General features: G+C 43.0%; 1 protein-coding gene across 49 annotated transcripts in view; it reads right to left on the bottom strand.

Moving 5' to 3' along the window:
* PPFIBP1 (PPFIA binding protein 1) overlaps positions 1–20,377 on the bottom strand; it is a 125,971-nt gene that overhangs the window by 54,310 nt on the left and 51,284 nt on the right. For 47 of the 49 annotated variants that reach the window (XM_068950180.1, XM_068950246.1, XM_068950217.1 and 44 more), the window contains 2 exons: positions 3,941–4,102; positions 1,641–1,846 (listed from right to left, as the gene is read on the bottom strand). In XM_068950180.1, coding sequence (XP_068806281.1) covers positions 1,641–1,846; positions 3,941–4,004 — 270 coding nt within the window. In that variant the 5' untranslated portion in view covers positions 4,005–4,102. Of the gene's footprint in view, positions 1–1,640; positions 1,847–3,940; positions 4,103–8,012; positions 8,035–8,302; positions 8,401–20,377 lie in introns of those variants that run through there. The other 2 variants (XM_068950199.1, XM_068950212.1) reach the window with 2 other exon arrangements.

The following is a 20,377-nucleotide window of genomic DNA, read 5'->3' as shown; positions in this document are numbered from 1 at the left end:
AAGCTAGGGCATCCCCTGCTAATTCAGGTCCCTGTCTCTTCTCACGGAGGTTGCACACAACCTGTGTGCCACTAGAGGGCACATCAGGTCAAAGAGAATCAGTGTTGGTTTGACATGAAGGGTGACATTCTTCAGCTGCAGGTTTTTCAAACATTGCCACTACTTCTGCCCCCATCCGACACCGCAGAGTGTCCGTGACAGAAGTGCGCTGTGGTGGGGTGTCATATGCTGCAAATGAGGATTGCCATCAGCAGGGGAGGCACTGCTTCTCCCCACCATCACCTCAACCTCCATGCATGTGATCTCGCGGTTGCTCTTGTGCTAGGTCTGGCAGACAAGGCAGCCACAAAGCCAGTCCAGATCAACCTGCTGATCTGGTAGAGAATCAACCTATACATCAGAAATAAAAAAGTTTTCTGCCAGATCAGCTACAGTCGCAAGATCCCTGAACCCTTTCTGAGGTCGGGTGCAACAGAAGACAACCGGTGACCTCCCCTTCTGACAGCAGCCTGCAGTAACAACGTATTCATTACATGTTACACAGACCCACCACAGTTGGACCTTTCCTGGATCAGACCCATGCTTCATCAGATCTGGTATCCCTACTTCACCAGCACGCTATTACCTTGGCCAATGCCAAGTGTGTCAGAGGAAGGCATGGGGACACACTGCTGTCGACAGACTTGGCAAGGTCTGAAGACATGCACACCCGCAGCTGTCACTCTGATTCTTGATAGTTACAAATTGACTTAAACCCTGAAGCATGATATCCCAAAATAAGTCTTAACTTCCACTGCTAGAGCTTCCCTGAAATTAGTGCACACCTATACCACCACAGGTACGCAAAGTCGGCCACAAATTACAAGCACAAGGACTCCCCTTTGGATCTGCTGGGAAGTTGCCAGTCATAGAGCACCTGGAGGCAAAAACAGAGGGTCTTTCAAAAATGAAGCTGTAACTTACCTTCTACGAAGCACAAAATTTTCTTTCTCAGTGTTCTTTTCAGAGAGACCCCACCCTTGAATAATAATTCATTTAGGGGAAAACCAAGGCTCAGAAAAAGAAGAGCCTTATCGGGTCTATTCTGGTGTATTTTTAAAGCAAGAATGACAAAAACTGAGACACTCACAAGCACAGAAAATAAAAATTTGCTTTGGTTTCCAGGTTAAAGGGATGCTGAGCTTATACCACTCATTTCTATTATAAGAAAGATAGGACGGCCAGAAACAACACTGGCACTTGTAGAAAATGTTCTGTCAAAAATCCTTTTCAAAGGAAAGTTCACATTAAAACAACTTTTTTCTATTCAAGTGTCAGATTCCTATAAAAATGTCCTCCTCCCACCCTCAGAGATGAAACTCCCAATACTGCACACTTTCTCCTCACCAAAATCAGGCACAGTGGCACATCAAAGAAAGCGTAGGCCAACGTCCTGCATGAGATATTTGAACTACACCTTTTCTGAGGCCCCACTGCAGCATCTCCACATCAAAATCTCTTCCCTTTGGTTCTTTGATACCTACTCTAAAATTCCAAATCGCCTGCATAAAATACGCCCCTCCTTGTCTGAGCCAACCTAGTTAACAGACAGATAAAACAGGAAGCCAGTGTTTTACGGATGAAACAAGGTGACACTGTACCATTTGACTCTGGAGCCACTCAATCAGAGCCTCTGCCGTCGAATCCGGGACCTGGCATCGCAGCCCTTCTCTTTCATCTGCCTCCATCATCTCCAGCAGGCCTCGCAGATCCTCTACCAGATGCAGCGCTCGCAGGCCCCCCATGAAGGGCGAGGTGGGGGACTGGCAGTCAAATATGCCATTGGAATACTCTAGTGCCTTCGAACCTGCATCGAACAAAGCCACATGGAATAAATCACAGAGTAAACGGATAAATGCACAGTAATATGAGCAAGTTTTAGACATCCTACGCATCTTTCCTACCAATACAGATTTATCCTAATCGAACTCAGAGCTAGTCCTGGATGTTGCCTCTTCTCCACCCCGGGTGGTTGTTATAAACCACACTGCAATTAAGGAAAAAGCAATCTTTTGCCAACACACATTTGGAGTTCCACTTCTGATAGCTTTAATGCACAGCAACTCCGGCAAGAAGAAGATGGGCTGATGTGACAGAGGAGTCACACGCCACAGCAGCGCACATGAGTTCAAGGCAAAGGCTGGCCTCCTGCTCCCAAGGATATCAGAGGCTGAAAATAATGTGGAGGAAACATGCTCTGCTGCTAATGCTTTGGGTCACCCCACAGCAATTTCATGACCTGAGTTAGATACTAACGGTTTCCAGAGGAAATTTTGCTCAGCATTTTTTTTGCAGAAATATATGACACTGCTCTAAGGCCTTGGAAAATTTTTGAAAGAATAAAGACATGTAAGATGATAAACAGACTGAATCACTTCTACAAGCACAAAATTAAAAAAGAAAAATGAGAGTTTGATACGGAAGTGCTGACGTTTGCATGCTAATATAGGAAAAAATTCTTATTTGCATAAACTTACAGTATATATGTTTGACCTACATTAAAACTTGCTTTATGTTAAGTAGGGAAGGAAACTGCAAATTCAGGATTAAGATTGATTTAAAGTAACCTAGGTAATTCCAGCTAGAATTTCAGTATGTTGATTTTGTGACCTTAATACTGTAATGCCTAGGCACAACGAAATGTGTTAATGACAGAGCATCAGCTTTTGTACTGTCAACTTTTGACAACTACATAGATATGCCATATATGCACTTCCATGAACCTTCATTCATCTCATCTGGCAAGCCAAAGAAAATGCAAGCATTCTACTACTTCCCTTTGGGGGAAAAAAAAAAAAAAAGGAGAAAAATCCCCAAAGAAGCAAAGGAGTTGATATCTCTCTGTTATATTACTTTATAGGTCTGTAAAGACACAGAAGAAATTAAGTCTGTGGTGACTTAAATATCGCAACATCACATTTTATTTTTATATTAAACCCCATACTGTCATAACCAAATTAGGCTCTCGAAAATATAGATACATGATCTGATCCAAATACTAATATCTACTTATGGAAATTTCTAAAGTCACAGCTTATATGTATTTTTAGAGATCATTATGATCCAACTGAATCTACTTTACATCTGTGCCTGCTGTGTGTCCTTAATATCTTTAGGAAAACTGCAGAGAAAAGTTATTGTCCAAGCAAAGCATGTACTGTTACGGGTTTTTTTATTTTTTTAAAGGAAATTATTTTAAGTGGAACTATTAAAGATTTTATAACCATGCTGCAACCCTTGCAACAGTTTGGATAGCTTTCTGCATAGCTCTGCTGAAATTAGATTAAACTATTAAGTTCTTGCTGCTTTGCTCCTCTGTGTACTTATGTTATTTTCCAGCTCACTAGACTCGATTTAAAAAGCAGAAGTTGTATACTTTGTGATCCTTCTCCTTAGTCCACTTAAAATTTGCAGGTCCTTATCAAGATACTAATATTAAAGGCAGGTTCAAACCAAATGTTTGGACCCAGAGCATTCCAGTTTTGAAAACAAGGAAAATTCAGTTCATGTTTTAACTTAAGAGTTGAGAAAAGTACAGAGTAGCCAGGATTAGACAACCTTTCTCTTCTGGCCCTGCTGCAGCTCTTTAAATGCACCCATCCCAGCTTGAAACCTGCCTAGTCCTCAGCTTTCATGATGCTGCATGCACCAGCTGAACTGCATCGTTCAGCCTTTTTGAGCAGCATTTTGATAGGAAGTGGGAGAAAAACTACAACCCATTTAGCCCTGCCTGTGGGTGAGAGCTTGTGCAATTCCTCCACTCCATTTGCTTGCAACCCCCAAGCTGTAAGGGGAGACACCAAACACAACCACACTCCCTCCTCAGGCTGTACTTCTGCCCTCCAGCCATGAAAAAGAAGGACTGAAGCTGTTAAACAAACAAACCGCCCCAAGCGTTTACCTGCTATAATGCCATCCATCTGCTCCAGAGCGGCAGCCAGCATGTCACTTGCATCACTCATCATCTTCTCTCTTCTCCAGGACGATCACCAGCTACACCATAAGGAGTAATAAAACACCAACAGTGGGAGGTGGATCCAGAGCCTCAGGTCTGCAAATCAGTCTGCAAGAGAGAATTTTATTTCACTGCGTGGTCTCTGAATTCAGGCACCGCTGTGGCTGGACCGGTAACAGACTGGGGCTGTTTGCTGACCACAAGCACGACTTGGAGATGTTCATCACCAGGCACAAACTGGCATTTTGAAGCACTATCTTAGGAAGCCAGTTCCTACTTTCGGTCAGCCTGTGGCCTGCTCTGCCTGCAAGTCCACGCACTGAAGGGGCATCCCATAGAGTGCTTCAGAGGTCCCAAACGGCACGCCTGAGAAGCTCACATAGAAGACACAAGGCCTCCTGTCACTAAAGGTAGCTGTAACTCCACAATAACCCAAGTGTCTTTCCTTTATATTTGTTCTCCCCAACAATCTCTTTGTACAGAAGGAGTCTGAATGTTTGTTCAAGATTCCTGGATGCCTGACAATCCAGAAGTCTGGCTATAAGGCCATTTGCCTACAGGCTGGGTATCTAAAAAGTCCTGGACTCACTGGACGCAGCATGCATGAACAGATTATCTCTCCCTCCTGAAGACTTTGCTCCCGGCTTACCAGAGTTACGCGCCATGATGATGGCACCTGATCTTACCCTCAAACTTTTGAAAACCACAACTGGTCCCCAGGGGAGTATTTCCTGTAGAGTCTGGAAAAGTTAACCTGCCTGACATGCTGTCTGAGCTGGTGAACTAGCAGTTTTTAAATCCCAACGGTCTATATAAAGAAAGCACGGTTACAAGTTAAGCACATGCTTAAGCACTTTGCTGAACTGGAGCCGCAGAGGTCAGAGGCGTACCCTCTCCTTCCACTCTGGCACAATGGACACACAAGTCACTGAAATAGTCCAGATTGTCATGGCTTTAATCTAGGACACACGAGACTGCTGTAAATATAGACACGGAACAAAGCGAAACAAAAAACAGGAAGGAAAACTGGCTTTAACCTTTCGCATACCCTGCCATTTGGTTGTGTATCAGCCCGCATGGCTGCTGACGTTTGCTCCAACAGAAGCAATTAAGAAAGTTGTTCACAGCATCTCTGGCGTAAGTCCTGGAATGGGGTCTACTAAAACCAAATCAAAACAACAAAAAACCCCCCAAATGTTATAAACTGAATTTTCCCTCCCACAGGTCACCTTTCTGGTCTGACCCAGCTGGCAGTAAGAGCTGATAGCTCTTACTGGAGGCTGCCAGCTAGCTGTGCTGAAATGCTATCCTTAAAAGGCCAGTGAGCATTTCATCTTCTGTATCTTACTACATGAAGTGGGTCCAAACCCTAAGGTAACTTTTGAATGATAGCACAAAGACTCCTGAACTTAATAGCACATGCCTTGTTTTATTTAGTTGCCAGAGTTAGACAAATCAAAAGAATTTTGAAAGACAAAAACATCTATATGTGAATGTGTCACAAATCCATAAAAAAGAAGTAGCACCACAATTAAAGACTTCCAACCTTCAAGGAGGCATCCTCAGATCTTAAACACAATCTAAACAATAAACTTCCATCAGCATAATACCTGCCATAATATGCAGGTGCCACGAGATATTTGGTCTGGTGCCTACGTGTCTGATAAAAATGAGCAGAAAACTCAGTTTTTGCAAACCCATTCACCTACTCAATTCTGAGGATAGTCTTGTCCTTTCCCTTCCAGATTTCCTGGCTCTGACAACCAGGTCCTGCTGAAGTCTAGTAAATACGGAAGCCTACGACCGCAGAGTGTAATGATCTACACCACATTTATCTCGGAAGGCAAAGAGCACAAACAGAAACCCCAGGACTGCTGCCGCCCCAGACAGAAGGCTGATTCCACACAGCTTTAAGTGGAAAAGGGCTAATAAAGCAAAGCACACCACCACCCAAATGTGCAACATCCAGTTAGCGAATGGGAACTGGCAGTGCCCATGATCTTACCAATGTGCATCAACACCTGACAGGAGGCAATAAAGAAAATGGAGCTAGGCTCTTCCCAGTGGCACCTAGTGACAAGGCAAGAGGCAAACTGAAACACAGCAAATTCCACTTAAACGTGAAAAAAGCTTTTTTACTGTGAGGGTGCTCAAGCACTGGAATGGGTTGCCGTTGCAGAGCCTTCACCCTTGGAGCTATTCAAAACCGAACTGACCATGATTCTGAGCCGCTTGTTGTAGGTGACCCTGTTTTGAGCAGGGGGCTGGATTGGAGACCTCCAGAGCTCCCATCCCACCTCAGCAATCCTGTGAGCTCAGCCCAGCTCATGACGAAGCCTTAACTAAGACACCATAGAGGCTGCCTAAGAACAGCCAACACGCAAGCTAAAAATATGATAAGGCACAGAGAGCTCTCTAACCACACCTGGTGCACCCCTTGTCTCTCACCTTGGGTTTAGGAAACATGTTATTTGGGGGTGAGGAAGCTCCAGCTTACGCTTGCACAATAAAACCATGGCTCGTTGGCACAGATAACTCACCATCACTATACTTTGTCCAGGCACAACAACCCCTCAATCTTCCATGAAAACTACTCCTCAACAAAGTTTTGTCCACGGTTATCAAAAATCCCTAGGGTGGCTGTACTGACCAGAGCAGCACGTCAGTGGTACTGACAGGATGCAAGAGATCTCTAGCATTTATCCCACCATTCCCAAGTCCTACCTCCAAGGAAAACTAGAGGGCAGCTCACATAGTATTTCCTCCACTGCTACTGCAAAAGGAGCCGCACTGCTGGGAGTAGCAGTGAGAAGTTTTAAGATCAAATTTAGTTAAGCAAGACCATGAAATCTGACTGATTCTTCAGAAACCCTTCCACAGCTCATGAAACTTCTGTCACCAGACTGACCAAGCCTACAGCTGAGAAACTTTGAGAGGTCAAAGAAAAATGAACAAAAAGCCCCTAACCAAATAGCTGGAGATGATGCAACAAGATCCTGTTTTTCCCCAGTAACTTGGCCCTAAAAAGTAGTCACCGAAAACTAGCCTGGAACAGCACATCCTTCTCTGGCCACCTTCCCAGCACACTGCTTCACGTCTAGCAGTCAGGAAGCAAAACTGCTGTGACAGAAAAATAATACTGGAGGCAATCTTCTCCGATAAAGGCTCAGAATCGCTTTATTCTTTACACACCATCACCAGCATGTATGGCACAGAGAGGCAGGGAGAAAATCAAAGCCCTCATACACCAATGAACCAAAGAACTAAACTGCGTAAAACAAGAAAAGACAACAAGCCCCAGGAGAAGGGATGTAGAACAGAGTAGGAAGGGGAGGTGCAGAGGAAGGCAAAGAAATACAGTTATTAGATAGAAGTCACAAATCGGCAGCCCTCTGTGTATTAAATTACTCACCTGAAGTTCGAGGTACTTCTAGGGCAAATAAAATGGCAAAGAGACCACTGAGACCACCTCTGATTTACGAGGTTTGAGAGGATCCTGGACTGATCACCAACACAACAGACCTCACCTGAGAAGCGCGTTCCTTCCCTTGCTTTGCTTGCCATGGCTTTGCTCGAACAGAAATAAAACCTAACAAAAAACTCGAGCCTGCGCTTTGTTTGCTGACAGTGACTAAGGATAACCACATAGTCAAAGAACACAAATGGAAAATCCATCCTGAAGCAGCACAATGGAGTTCCTTAACAAAATAAGGAATAACTAATATTGAAGACGATGTCAGATGGAATAAACTCCTCTCTATTCCAAAATAAAAAGAAAGGAAAAGGAAAACCATCACGTAAGCACAGACTGATCTGTGACACAGCAGATGAGCAAGAAACCAAGGTACACACAGAGACGAAAAGGTAGACACATGAAATCCATCCCTGACATAACACCACCAAGGAAACACCTGGACACCTGGGAGAAAGCCGTAACAATGAGCGAAGCGGTCCATCAGGCAGAGCACTGACAGCATTTAAAATACGTTTTCCCTTGCTTTCCAAGAAAATGACTTACCTTCCTTACTCCTTCAATGCACATACAACAAGCGTAGGATATTGTTAGGTTTTTTTTTTTTCAAATGAAGCAGATCTCTCTTCTAGAGCTCTCAGCTGAATACCTTGCTCATGCTGACAAGAACAAGCATTACTTCATCAAGGATATATTTACAAGCCACAATCCACAATTACAAAAAAAAAAAAAATACAAACACAACTATCTCCATTATCAGCTACAATTACTCTTATCACTAGCTGCCATTTCTACCATATCTCTCCCATTATAAAGAAGACATTATTTAGTCTTACTTGTTTAATGTCCTTTCCTCTGGTTCCGACGCACCAGTCTGGTTGCTAGGGCTATGCTGTTCACTTTTCAGTAGGTGGAGATTTTTTATTTTTGTTTTTGAATGACATACAAACCCTCTGGCTACAGTGCTAGTGAAGATATATTCCCATCGACTCCCAGAGAAAAACAAAACACTGCCCTGCAAATAAATCTAAGGAAAGCTATAAAAGCAGGGGGCTTTTGAGCTTGGTGAATGAGAACTGCAGTCTGCTGGATTCAAATAGGAAAGCTGCCTGAATATGGGTTTTAAAATTAGGTATTTAATGAAGATGGCAGATTAAAAAAGAAAAAAAAAAAAGGAAAAGCACTTGAACATGTTACATATGTTGGAAATTACAGTTTCCCCACCCAGAGGCTCTCTCTTTTCTGCATCAAATTACAAACCCAGAGGCAACATTTTCAAGCCTATTTTTTGTTTTGGGATGCTTTCATGCTGGATGTCCACTTAGAAAACACATCACCCTTTAAAACCCAGGCGTCTAAAGAAGGTAAGGAGAAGGGGCTGCCTCTCAACAGGTCCTGAGGCCATGAGGAAGCACAGTGTGCCCCAGCACAACCCCTCTGGGCAAGGACAGGGACCGGCCTTTTTGTCCAATTCACCTTACTCTTTGCGCATGTGCTCTGCAAATGTTCAAATTTGGAAAAAGGGGTCAGCTACAGATTATTTTTGTGGTATCATGCAGTAAGATGGATGACTTGAGTTTTCCATCTCTCCCATTCTCACATAATGCTCTTTAAAATAGGAAATTTTGATACATAGAAATGAAAAATTTGATTGAGAACTGTTTCTCAGAGCTGGAGAGAATAAAAAAGGAACCCTGCAGAGGAGGCTATTACCCTGGCAATCTACCTCAAAAATACCACCAAAAAAGCTAACAAATTACAGTCATATTTGAAGAGAGATGCAGGGTGAGGAAAAGCTATTCCACATCAAAAAATAAGATCCCAAATTTCACGCTGCTGTAAAAATTAATTTCACCGCGTTCCCAATCCTACTGCGTGAGAGGTCTGAAGCACCCTCTGGGTTTGTCTCATTCACTTCACACCTCTAAACTAAAACACCCTCGGCAATTAATCGTTACAAGGTGAAGCTGTAGTCTGTTCAGATAAAAGCCACTTCAGACACATAATTGCACCTATTTGTGCTCTTACCGGCTAGCCAGAAGAGAAAGGTGCACACACAGACTTATTTGTAAAACACATTTCCATTACAACTAAAAGCTGCTTCAAACAAAAGAAATCTAAATCACCAGAATAATTTCTCAGGTTTTGAAGACCCTGAACTACAGTGCTACCAGCCAGCAGCTTTTTAACGCTTAATCATGAATACATGCAACGAATTTACACTAGGGGTCATTAGCATTTCTTGTAACAAAAAGAAAAAAAAATTCACTTCATGGGTTTCAGGCCTAAAAAAGAAAAGGGATCCTTGCTGAATGTATTGCTCTGATGTTTTACAGGAGAAGAACAAATGAAATTTAAAAATTAACTTAGCTCCCAAATTCATCCCACAGCATGTTTGGAGCTGTGTTACAATCTGTGCCTCAAGCAAGAAACCAAGTAGGTGACAAAAATTATGATGGAAAACATTACTCTACAATATAGTTTAGACCAAACCGCTATTTTTAACACTCCCTCCCCTCAGCTTGCAAAGGAGAAAAAAATCCCATCTACCAGCCCCTGAGCAGGGTAACGAAAGACGAACACATCTACTTTTTCTGTAAGAGTGGGCGGGGGGGGGTACAGTATAGCTGGTAATTCAGAAATTGCCCCTGCTGAGGGGAGGCTCAGCTCATTGCAGGTAGGTAGGCAAACCTGCTGCGGCCGGTCTCCCGCCTGCATTTTCCCAAGGCAGCTCCACCACCTAGTTCCCTTTTTTTTTTAACTGACATCGGCCACTCGGCCGCCTTCCTCCTTGCGCCACGTTTCGGGAGTGTGTGCTCAGCCCCTACCATCTCGCCCTACAGGAGCTCGTCCTGTCATACCTGGATAGTCATCACACACGCGCCTAAGCAAAAGGGCCCAGTGAGAATATGCACGTCCTGTGACCAGACCTCCCATGCGTTAGGACACGGCACTGATTTGGGAGGAGGCTATAAGGAGTCCCCGATGCGGCAGCCCTGTGGGACCAGCCTCACGTCCCCTGCCAGCCCACGGGTGCAGCAAGGCCCAAGGGCTGAACTCTTAACTCCTCCAGACAGCAGGTAGTGACGGTGTCTTAACGAAGCACGATTTTAATCTTCTTTTAATGGCTCATCGCAGGAAAGCAGGAACTGCCATGCTGGATCCGACGCAAGATCCACCAGCACCCGGCGTCCTACCTCCACCAGCGCCCGGCACCAGCTGCTTCCAAACAAGACGAAGGACCTCCGAAGCAGACAGATGTCCGCCACATTTAATCTTCTCCTTTTGCTAAAGTTTAGAGCCCGGGATACAGATTTGTGTGCAAGCTGAACATCTGACCTCAAGCGAGAATAAAAGGTGTCTTTGAAATGGTCACAAGTAATTAATATTTTTTGCACAGCTGCGCAAAATGGATATACTGTAAACATTCTTAGGAACAAAAAAACAACCCAAACGTTGGCATAGACTATCAGACAATGTCTGTTTATTTTATACATACATAAATAAATTTCTTCTTGAATTTGCTAAACTATAGCCAACGACATTAAAGCAATACTGTCCTTTTATTAAGCAGGACTGCAAAAAAGTAACGAACGTCCCCTTGTTTCCCGGTTGTAGATCCTTTCTTTGTTCCCTGACTTTTCTTTATTACACAACAAATATTACTTATTTCCTTCAGCTGATATAAATGAACAGAAGCACTCTAAAGCGGAAAGCCTGTCCCACGGTGCATAAGATGTGTCTCAAGATAAAAGGTGTCAAGTCATAGAACAGATTTAAAGTGCACTTTAATAGCATAAAGCACAAAAGTCTTTCCAAGATACAGCTGCTTGTATTTGGGAAAAACAGCTTTCTACCTTACCTCAAATCTGCAGTAACTTTAATACCAGCCAGCTTAGCCCCATTATATATTTTTCTATGCTTTGCATTAAAATTTGTTAAACACATTGAAACTGATGCAAAAACTAAGCCTCAATATGATAAGCGTGCTTCAGATCCTTTGACAGAGAGACATACAGCAAACAGCCCTATACAAACACCTAAAGTGGCAGAGTCAAGGTTTATGGCTTAGGTTCATATCCTGTTACAAAACAAACTATTTAATTCGGTCTACAGTATGGAAATGCTCATCTCCGCTACCCTATCCTCCAGCAGCTCTTTTTTACTGCAGTTGGAAGGAATTTCAAAAATACAGCACATGACGGGTTATTTTGTTTTGTGATGGACAAGGCAGCTCTGCGCTCTCCGGGTTACACACAAGCCAGTCAGAACAGCAGCGTTTCAGCTGCAAAGCAGATGCGTGACGTAATGCAAATACTTGTCGGCAAACATTGTTTAGGCTCGGTTTCGCTATTTATACACAAGTAACCCAAGGTCCAAATAGAGCCTTACAAAAAGAGTACTAAGGTACTTCATTTTAAGCCGTTCATAGTTTACCAGCTGCTTCATAAATATTTTCAGCTAGTCGTATTACAGAGCCTGAAAAATCAATGCATTATTTTCTCACGTTTTGCTTGGGCCCACTGATTAGAAAAACAATCGCGATATTCATTTCGTGCTCGGTCACTGCTCCCGCCGGCACGGAAACGCCTCGCGTTCCCCATCAACATGTTAGTGACGTGCTGTGGCCACACAGGCTACGCAACAAAAGGGACGTTGTTCTTGAGAGCCCAAAAGCAGTTCTTCAAAATACCTTCAGAACCACCACATCCCAAGCATAAACCCAGGTTTCAGATGAGATTTCACAGCACGTGCCTCTTTTATTTTTTTTTTTCCCCTCTCCTTTTGGCTGAATCCAAATTCACAAACTCCCATATCCGAAAGAGTTCAGCTTTAGATATTAGACCTCCAAGTCCAGGAGTATCTATATTCACAGCTTCAGAGTTGGCACTGCGCAAAGCATTAGTTGAGCGCACTGAGGATCAAAAGCCCAGAAAGTAAATAAAACATATCTAGCTTGAACCAAGTTATCACATGCGTAACTACCACTTTTCTGTAAAAAAACAGTCCAAAAGACCCAGTCCTTTGCAATTCCACAGCACTGACATTTACATAGGGAAAGTCTTCCCATAAATCCTACCCTTACACCCCTCCCCCTTGGAACTGCCTCTGATTTTGTTATCTGAAGATTTGTTTTTCAGAAATAACATGCAAAACAAATGTGGCTCATCTGAAGTATATGTTTTATGCATGAAGACACTGCAATAACTCTTCAAAAGTCTCACAACTTCTGAGTACTGGAGGTTGGCAGTATGACCGCTATGCTACTGATGTGCCAAAACTCTCACCATACAGCATGCTTTGCAATGTCTCCTGCCTTGGTGATCTAAAAATTAAGCAGGGTAAAACCTGACATGGTTGAGGATTTTTTTTCTTCACTTGAAATGGGAATGGGAGAGAATTTTAAAGAGAAAAATAAGGAAAAAAAATACAATGGGCCAATTTTCAGTCTGATTTTGTCTTGCTCACCTCAAAAAGACAAGAACTCTTTTATTTTCGTTTTTCCTAGCTCATAGCTCATGATAGAGTTATGCCGGCAGATTATTTTTAGATGGTACTTTTAGGAATCCAAAAGACTCTAAATCAAGACAATCTGCTTTAGATAGCATACGACTGTAATTCCTATTTAAAAATGATATTTTACTTCTAAGATCATTAAAATGTCAGCTGTAGGTACCGTGCATTGCAAAACACGAGTCTTCAAATTTTGAATTAATTCCTAGCCTCAGAAAAGCCTGAGGAATTTACATGCTAAATGCATGTCCTAAGACTGGCATGTTTGCTTGCATCAGTTGGAAAGCAAAGTCGTCAGAATCACTTTCACGTTCTGATAACTGCTGCTCGCGTACTAGGACGTTGCCTACCAGCGCAGCCACAGCCCGGGACCCCATGGAGGAACGCCCTCCCCATTGCAGAACAAGGGGAAGTTTCTTGCTGGGGGAGCACAGACCTCCCGGGGTGCAAGCAACAACTCTCATAACTGGTGTGACTCATAACTTGGGACTCTGGTCCTCCTCTCTCCTGCGTCCTCCAGGACACAGCCTGCACACCCTGCCCCAGGTCCCGAGCTGCTCGTTCAAGCCTCACACGCATCCCAAGGAAGACCAGATAGAGGGGGAGGAGGCGGCCCCCGCAGCTGCTGCTTTTTCCCCAGGGCAGCCCCAAGTTGCTGCCGCTGGGGCTGGAGCTCAGCCAGCGCTGCTCCTACCCGCACCACCTCTCTGCAGGCTCCTGGCTCCCCACTTTCCTTCCAAGGACACAACCTCTGCTCCCCCAGGACAGCACTGCCTTGTGTCTGATAACCAGCGATTTTAGTGACAGCAAAGGGGTTTTATTTTTGTTTTTTTCCTCTCTCGCCTGGCAGAGGGACTGGGTGGTGCCGTTGGTGCTTTTGCCTTACTTTTTTTAGCACAAAAATTTAAAGTGTTATCTCAGTGCCAGGAATTAACAGGCAAAAAAGCTGATCTCTCTCCCCAAGGCAAGGGTCCCGAGGTCCTTGCAGGGAGTAATGCCAGCTGCCTTCAGCTCCTCACACGCCGGTCCAGCCATCAGGCTCCTGGAGGATTTTGCAGAGTCAAGGGGGATAAGGCGCCGAATACAGGGGAAGGCATCGCAGGTATCTGCTAAAGGAGCACAGCTGGAGATCAAGGTCAACAAGGCTGCAGGCTAGGCAGGCTGCTTCCTAAAGGACACTGCTCACTGAACTCGAGGCTGTTCGCAGTTTTGTAAAAGCTGAAAAATTCTAGTGCAGAACTAGCAGCAGTAAGTGACAACGCTGACCTTCATGTCGACGTTATTCCTGGTGAAATAGCTTTAGAGGTGAGGTTACAAAAAGGAAAGACACATTAGAAACCATTACTGCATATTTGATGCTGGATTCAATGAGCTGCTTTAGAAATGACGTTTGGAAGGAAGGCTCCGCTTCACCACAGTGTCCTGAGGCGAGAGGATGGGTACCCTGAAATGACTGGGCTGACCAGTAAGGGCTTTGCAGTATGATGGATGATAAAAACTTAAAGGACTTTGAAGTTTCTCATCTGAAGATCTTTAAGAATTACTCTATCTTCTTCATGTGAGTAAAAAAAAAAAAAAAAAAAAAAGTATAAGAGGCCAAAGTGAGTTTACTTGCTACACATGATTTGCTCTGTTTTATTAGATATAGCAGTAAACGGAAATGCTTGCTTCCTGCATTTTATTACAGACCCAACAGCAGGTTGCCTTTAGTAGACAGGGCTGTAAAACACTGCACATTAAAGTGGAGAATAAGGTAAGAGCGGTACAGGCAACTTCACATTCCAATTCCATCAGCGCAGAGCAAATATACCCACCAACTACTTGGTTCAGGTACCCAGAGCAGCCTAGCTTTTGCAGCGATAGGCTACAAAGCTGTCTCAAGAGCCAGGGCAAGAACTGGGTGAGTTAGTAGCCACTGCACCCTGTACCACCCTGGCTAGCGGTGCCATGGACCCACATTAGCAAATCTGAAACATATCATGCTCCGATACAGCAGGGTAGAAATACCTTCGCATGCAAAAGCCAAATTGCTCTTCTCCGTAACTATGCATCTGTGATGCACTTATTAAGCCTGTCTACAACTTTGACACGCCAGCCTGGTTTACAGATTCGGCTGCAAAGCCAGTTTTATCAGAAACCTTGCAATATCTGGTCTCTCCCAATACCTGACATCTTGCAGAGAAGTAATTCCACTCAGTTTTTATTATGGAAAAAAAAAAGTGTGTGTGTATATGTATGTATGTGTGTAAAAAATTTTTTTTGAGCCTCATGGTTGCTGAAGGAAGTTTAAAGTGATCTGAGAATTTCCTAAAATTTTGAACACAGGAAGCCCCTCATTTGAAGTGTAAGAGCTTAATGCATAGAAGGGATGGGGGAAAAACAGGATTACCTAAGGAAAAAAGTGTGCAATACAGAAAAAGAAAAAAGCAGCCTAGGATGCTTAGCTGTTTCTGTTCTTTCTCCCTTCCCCTAACATGCATATATAATTAAAATAAAACTTCAGAAATAGTACAAGAAACTATTTTAATTAAAATAGTCTTTCTATGTTATAAAAACAAGTAAAAGTCATCTCACTGCTATTTCACAGTTGTATTGGGAAAAAAGGGGTTTGTGTACAACTTCATATTTTTCCAATGTTTTGTACATGCATGTAAGCCATAACAGTAGATAAGTCACATAGCAAGGATGGGACAATATATCTAGCATTTGAAGTCCTACCTAGCCCATCGTTTGTATACATCTAATTAGCTCTTCACACACATGCATACATTTCCCCCCGCCCCAGCACACACACCCCTTGAGCTCCGGGAACTGCTAGTATAATCCATGCAATTAAAAAAGTTGATGCCAGAATCCCCGTTTGCCAAAAAGGAAAAATAACAACCCTCTGCTTCAGCAGAGTTGGGCGTGTTTTTACAAGTGTGAATGCCCAACTGTAGAAAGCTCACATCCAAGATCTGAACTCTCTCAAAGTTCAAGATATTTATTAGACGTTTCTGCTCCGCTATCTAACAGGAGTGCCACAAGCTCCATGTACATCTCAAGGACATATCTCCCAAGGACCATGATGCCTATGCTCCAGAAAAGCAACTAATGCAAATCAGAAGTTCTGAGAGCTTAAGGCACTGAAGTTTTATTTGGCTGATCTCTGTTGGCCATGAGGTAACAATGTTGAGTGAGTTTCACGCTGCAGCAATATCATGCTTTGGTTTCCCTGTCAGACTCTATGTTAACTTCTCAGTGTTGTCACAGACACTGCCAACACGGCCAGATGAACGAAGGACCACTCACCTACCGTGATGCAAAATCAAAACTAGCACAGAATAAGTCAATGCACACTGACTGGCAACTCTCATTATATTTCTGGGTGAATTAATCAGCCCTGGTATTTCCATACAAATTTTCTTCTGAATACACATTTTCAAGATAGAACTTCAAAAAAGTGTATCCGATCCCTGAAGGTTTAGTGTTGTATTTCTTTGAAGTACTCTTCCTTTGCATTTCAACAACACTTCAAAGTTGTCCTGCTTGCATACACATCAAATTAGATGCTAAAAGAAGCAGACATTAAAAGCATTTCGCTTTCCCAACCTTTTGGCAGGGGGTGGCCTCAGTCTTGTAGAAAGATTGCAGGTTTTCACTACACCACCTGGCCAAGATTTTCTTCACATATCAAAGGTCAAATGTAAACAGTTCCACTTGGGGCTGCAGATCCTGATCCCAATGAGCAGCAGAGATTTAACCTGCAGGATGCAAACAGTCTTGCAGATGTCAAGCGGGAGTTTTTAATTAATGAAAGTGCCTGGTTCATGAAGGCCATGGGAGGGAGGAGGCTATGCTGGGAACTAAGGTCCTCCCATGTCATCAAAGCCCTTGTGAAGTCTCACAGGGGCGAGCTGATCATCTTCAGTCGTTTCTTCAGAGGCAAGAGGGAGAATTCAGCAGGACTCTCAGAACACTGCCAAAGCTGCCAGGGAAAGGGGATGGGGGTGGCTGGCAATACGTACCAAAATAAAACCTGAACTTTGTGCCTTGGCCAAGGACCTCACTGGACCAGCTGAAAAAAGAGACAGTCCTCAAAGTTGTCCTCACTATCTATTACTAGGTCAAAAAGCCCCAGAAGTAAACAAATCCTGACTCTCTTGTTATCACCGTAAACACTAGTAGCTTCCTGAGCAACCACACGAACATCTGGGGTCAACCCCCCTGGTGATGTCTATGGAGGCCTGGGAGCTGCACACATACAAGTCTGGCCTGTTCTCCAGCACTAAAGCAGTTTTAAAAGCTTGATTCTTGCATCACGTATAATAGATCTATAAAAAGAACCATTTATTTTAGAACTTTTACCTCTGTGATTCCCTCTGTTGGGGCTCACTGCTTTCCATGTCCCTACCAAGCCATCACTAGAGGGACTGTTTCCAGGGCGGTTTCTATTTAGGTCTGAAGCACTGAAGATTCTGCTTCCACGGCTAAAGTTAGGACAAGATCGTCCCTTAGAGGTCTTGCCCGGTTGAATGGAAAGGAAGCGTTAATATATAGTCTAGTCTGGGCTTCCAGGAAACATGGATGAGGCCATGGCCCCAACTTTCATGATCCTGCTGTATTAAACAGGAAAAGTAAATCCAAAACTGATAAAAAATGTTTACTCTGTGTATACAATAAAACTACAATTTCAGCCTAGTTCAGAAAAAGAAATTTTGCTTATTTCAGAATATAAGTCATCATACATCTGCACGCAGAGGTCTCATCATAGTATGGAGCTCATCATTTACTTTTTGCTGTGTGGTTAAGAGCTATAGCAGAGACATTTAAACAGATATGTGAAGTCGCCTCTTCAAGTCACTGGATAGAAACAGGACCGCTCTAAATCACAGGTGGGCTGAATCACTTACAGGAGAGGTCTGTACCTCTTTACCCACCCTCCTCCAGCACTACCGAATCCCTATGACAAGTACTCTCCTTACAGCACTAAACTCCGCTGCTTAAAGTAGATGGAGTCATCCACTTCAGTTTTACTAATAAGATATAACTACCATGATATTTTACTTGGTACAAATTCAGGCTTTGTTGGTAACTGCTAACACTTTCGCAAGCAAATTATTATGCATCAGTATGAGCATACTTACTGTTGCTATGCCTTCATCTAGTCTACAGTTTTGCAAGTACTGAAATGCCCTGGAAATATTAGTATTACTAAAATAACACTGTTATTGGCAAGTTTCTAACATGAAGTCCAAAAAGTAAGACCACAGAAAAGCTCTAATGGTTTAAATGCAGTAACAGATGGAATTTGCTAGGACAAACTTACAAGACCATGCACTGCAGCTGTGCACGTAAGTTTGCATAAGCTTTGTGCTCCTGAAATTTACTATACACTTTATGCTTTTTACTATACACTTTATGCTTTTTTTTTTTACACTATACACTTTAATGCTTTATGCAGGTGTACAGTTTTACTTGATTACTGAAGATCAATACCATGTGCATGTAAACTAAGTCCAACAGGAAGCTCTGCTGAAGTTTATGGAAAGCCAGCACATAAGTACAAGCTCCTCGCATGCAACAAAGAGCAAAGTCACTGCTGTTAGAACTTTAAGAATACATTTCCATTACATTATATGCCATTAAGACTATATCCCCCCCCCCAACATGCCTTACCTGAAAACATTTATACTGAAGATTAAAAATTTAAAGGAAGGGCTTCTTTCTCACTTTGTAAGCATGAGATTTACTGCAATACAATCTGAGTGGAAAAAATAAATGGAAAATATAAAATTTGTTGACTTGAATGCAAGTTGATTAGCATCTCCAAAGCAGTGCTTTTTGAAATGGAACTGTAAAATGCTCTACACAAAGTATTTCTGCTTTTGTAGACCTTACCCAGCAAATTATCTTTTGAGCTCCCAACTGTGCAGATTCAGTTTTTCAAGTCATATTAAGGAGTCTTTGACAGAAGCCCAACTCCTCAGTGTTGGGAGGTGAGAGGGGGGAAACCATTCTGAAGAGGTCCCAACTCATCAAAAAAAAAAAAAAAAAAAGAAAGGCATTGTCTACATCACAGATCCTTGAAAAAGATGTGGTTTCCTCATTTTTAAACAATTCTTTATAAACTCTTATCTAAGAGTTCATTTGGCCATACATTTAACAATGAATAAGAAGGGCAACTGGTTGCTGGTTCAACACCTAACATTAAGCGTTCACATGTACATTCTGAAAAAGAAAAAAAGAAAAAAAAAAAGGAGGACAGGAACAGGTATCTCAGTAAGGTAACAACCAAAATTCTGGAGCTGCAGGTCACTGAATCATATAGTTGGCATCTGGGGGTCCCCCTCGCCCCCCCTCCCCCCCCCCTTTTTTTTTTTTTTTTTAAAAGAGCCTTTGACATTTCCAAAGAGCAAGCTTTTGTTTCCTGCAGAGGTCTCATGAATCATAAATGCATTCAGTCCTCAAATAGTATTTTAATGAAATACCAGTTATTGCTCCTCTATTCGACTTGCAGGCAAAATGTGCCACTTTAAGGAGATAATCTTAACTACTCTCTGAAAAAAAAAAAGAATAAAGAGCCTTTTCTGTGCTCTGGTTTGTTGGGTTTTTTCCTCCAGTATCCACTTTTTTAAAGACTATTTAAATTAAGTGTGGTGCTATTGAAGATGCCCGAAGTAGTGGGAAAAGGTGTGCAGTATTTTACAGATTGTAAAATCTGAATCAGTAATGTCAACTAAATAAAAATCTTCAAAAAGCAGAATTTTAATTGCCTGCATTGAATTATTTCACCCAAAAAGTTAGAAAAATAACAAATAAGACAACTACTTAAATGGCATTCCATTTTTTAAACCAAGGAATCAGTTAACCTTGGTTTACCAAGTTAATCAAGGATGGAGACCACAACCCCTCTGAGCAACCTGTTCCAGTGTTTCCCCACCCCCACAGTAGAGAAGTGTTTTCTTATGCTCAAAGTGGAGTTCCCTGGGTTCCAGTTTGTGCCTGTTGTCTCTTGTCCTGTCACTAGGCACCAGGAAAGATAGTCTGGTCCCATCCTCTTGACACCCTCCCATCATGTATTGATAAGATCCCCCCGAGCCTGCTCTTCTCCAGGCTGAACAGGCCCAGCTCTCACAGCCTTTCCTCTTAGGAGAGATGCTCCCACCCCTTCATCATCTTTGTGCTCCCTTGCTGGACTCACTCCCATAGCTCCATGTCTCTCTTGTACTGGGGAGCCTAGCACTAGACACAACACTCCAGGTATGGCCTCACCAGGGCTGAGGAGAGGGGAAGGATTACATCCCCTGATCTGCTGGGAAAACTCTTCCTAATGCCGCCCAGGAGGCCTTGGCCTTCTGTGTCACAAGGGCACCTTGCTGGCTCACGGTCAACTTGTTGTCCATCAGGACTCCAGG

This window comes from Struthio camelus, chromosome 1 (genome assembly GCF_040807025.1).
Source record: "Struthio camelus isolate bStrCam1 chromosome 1, bStrCam1.hap1, whole genome shotgun sequence".
In the NCBI taxonomy this organism is placed as follows: Eukaryota; Metazoa; Chordata; class Aves; order Struthioniformes; family Struthionidae; genus Struthio; species Struthio camelus.
This window is presented reverse-complemented; position numbering and strand designations above follow the sequence as displayed.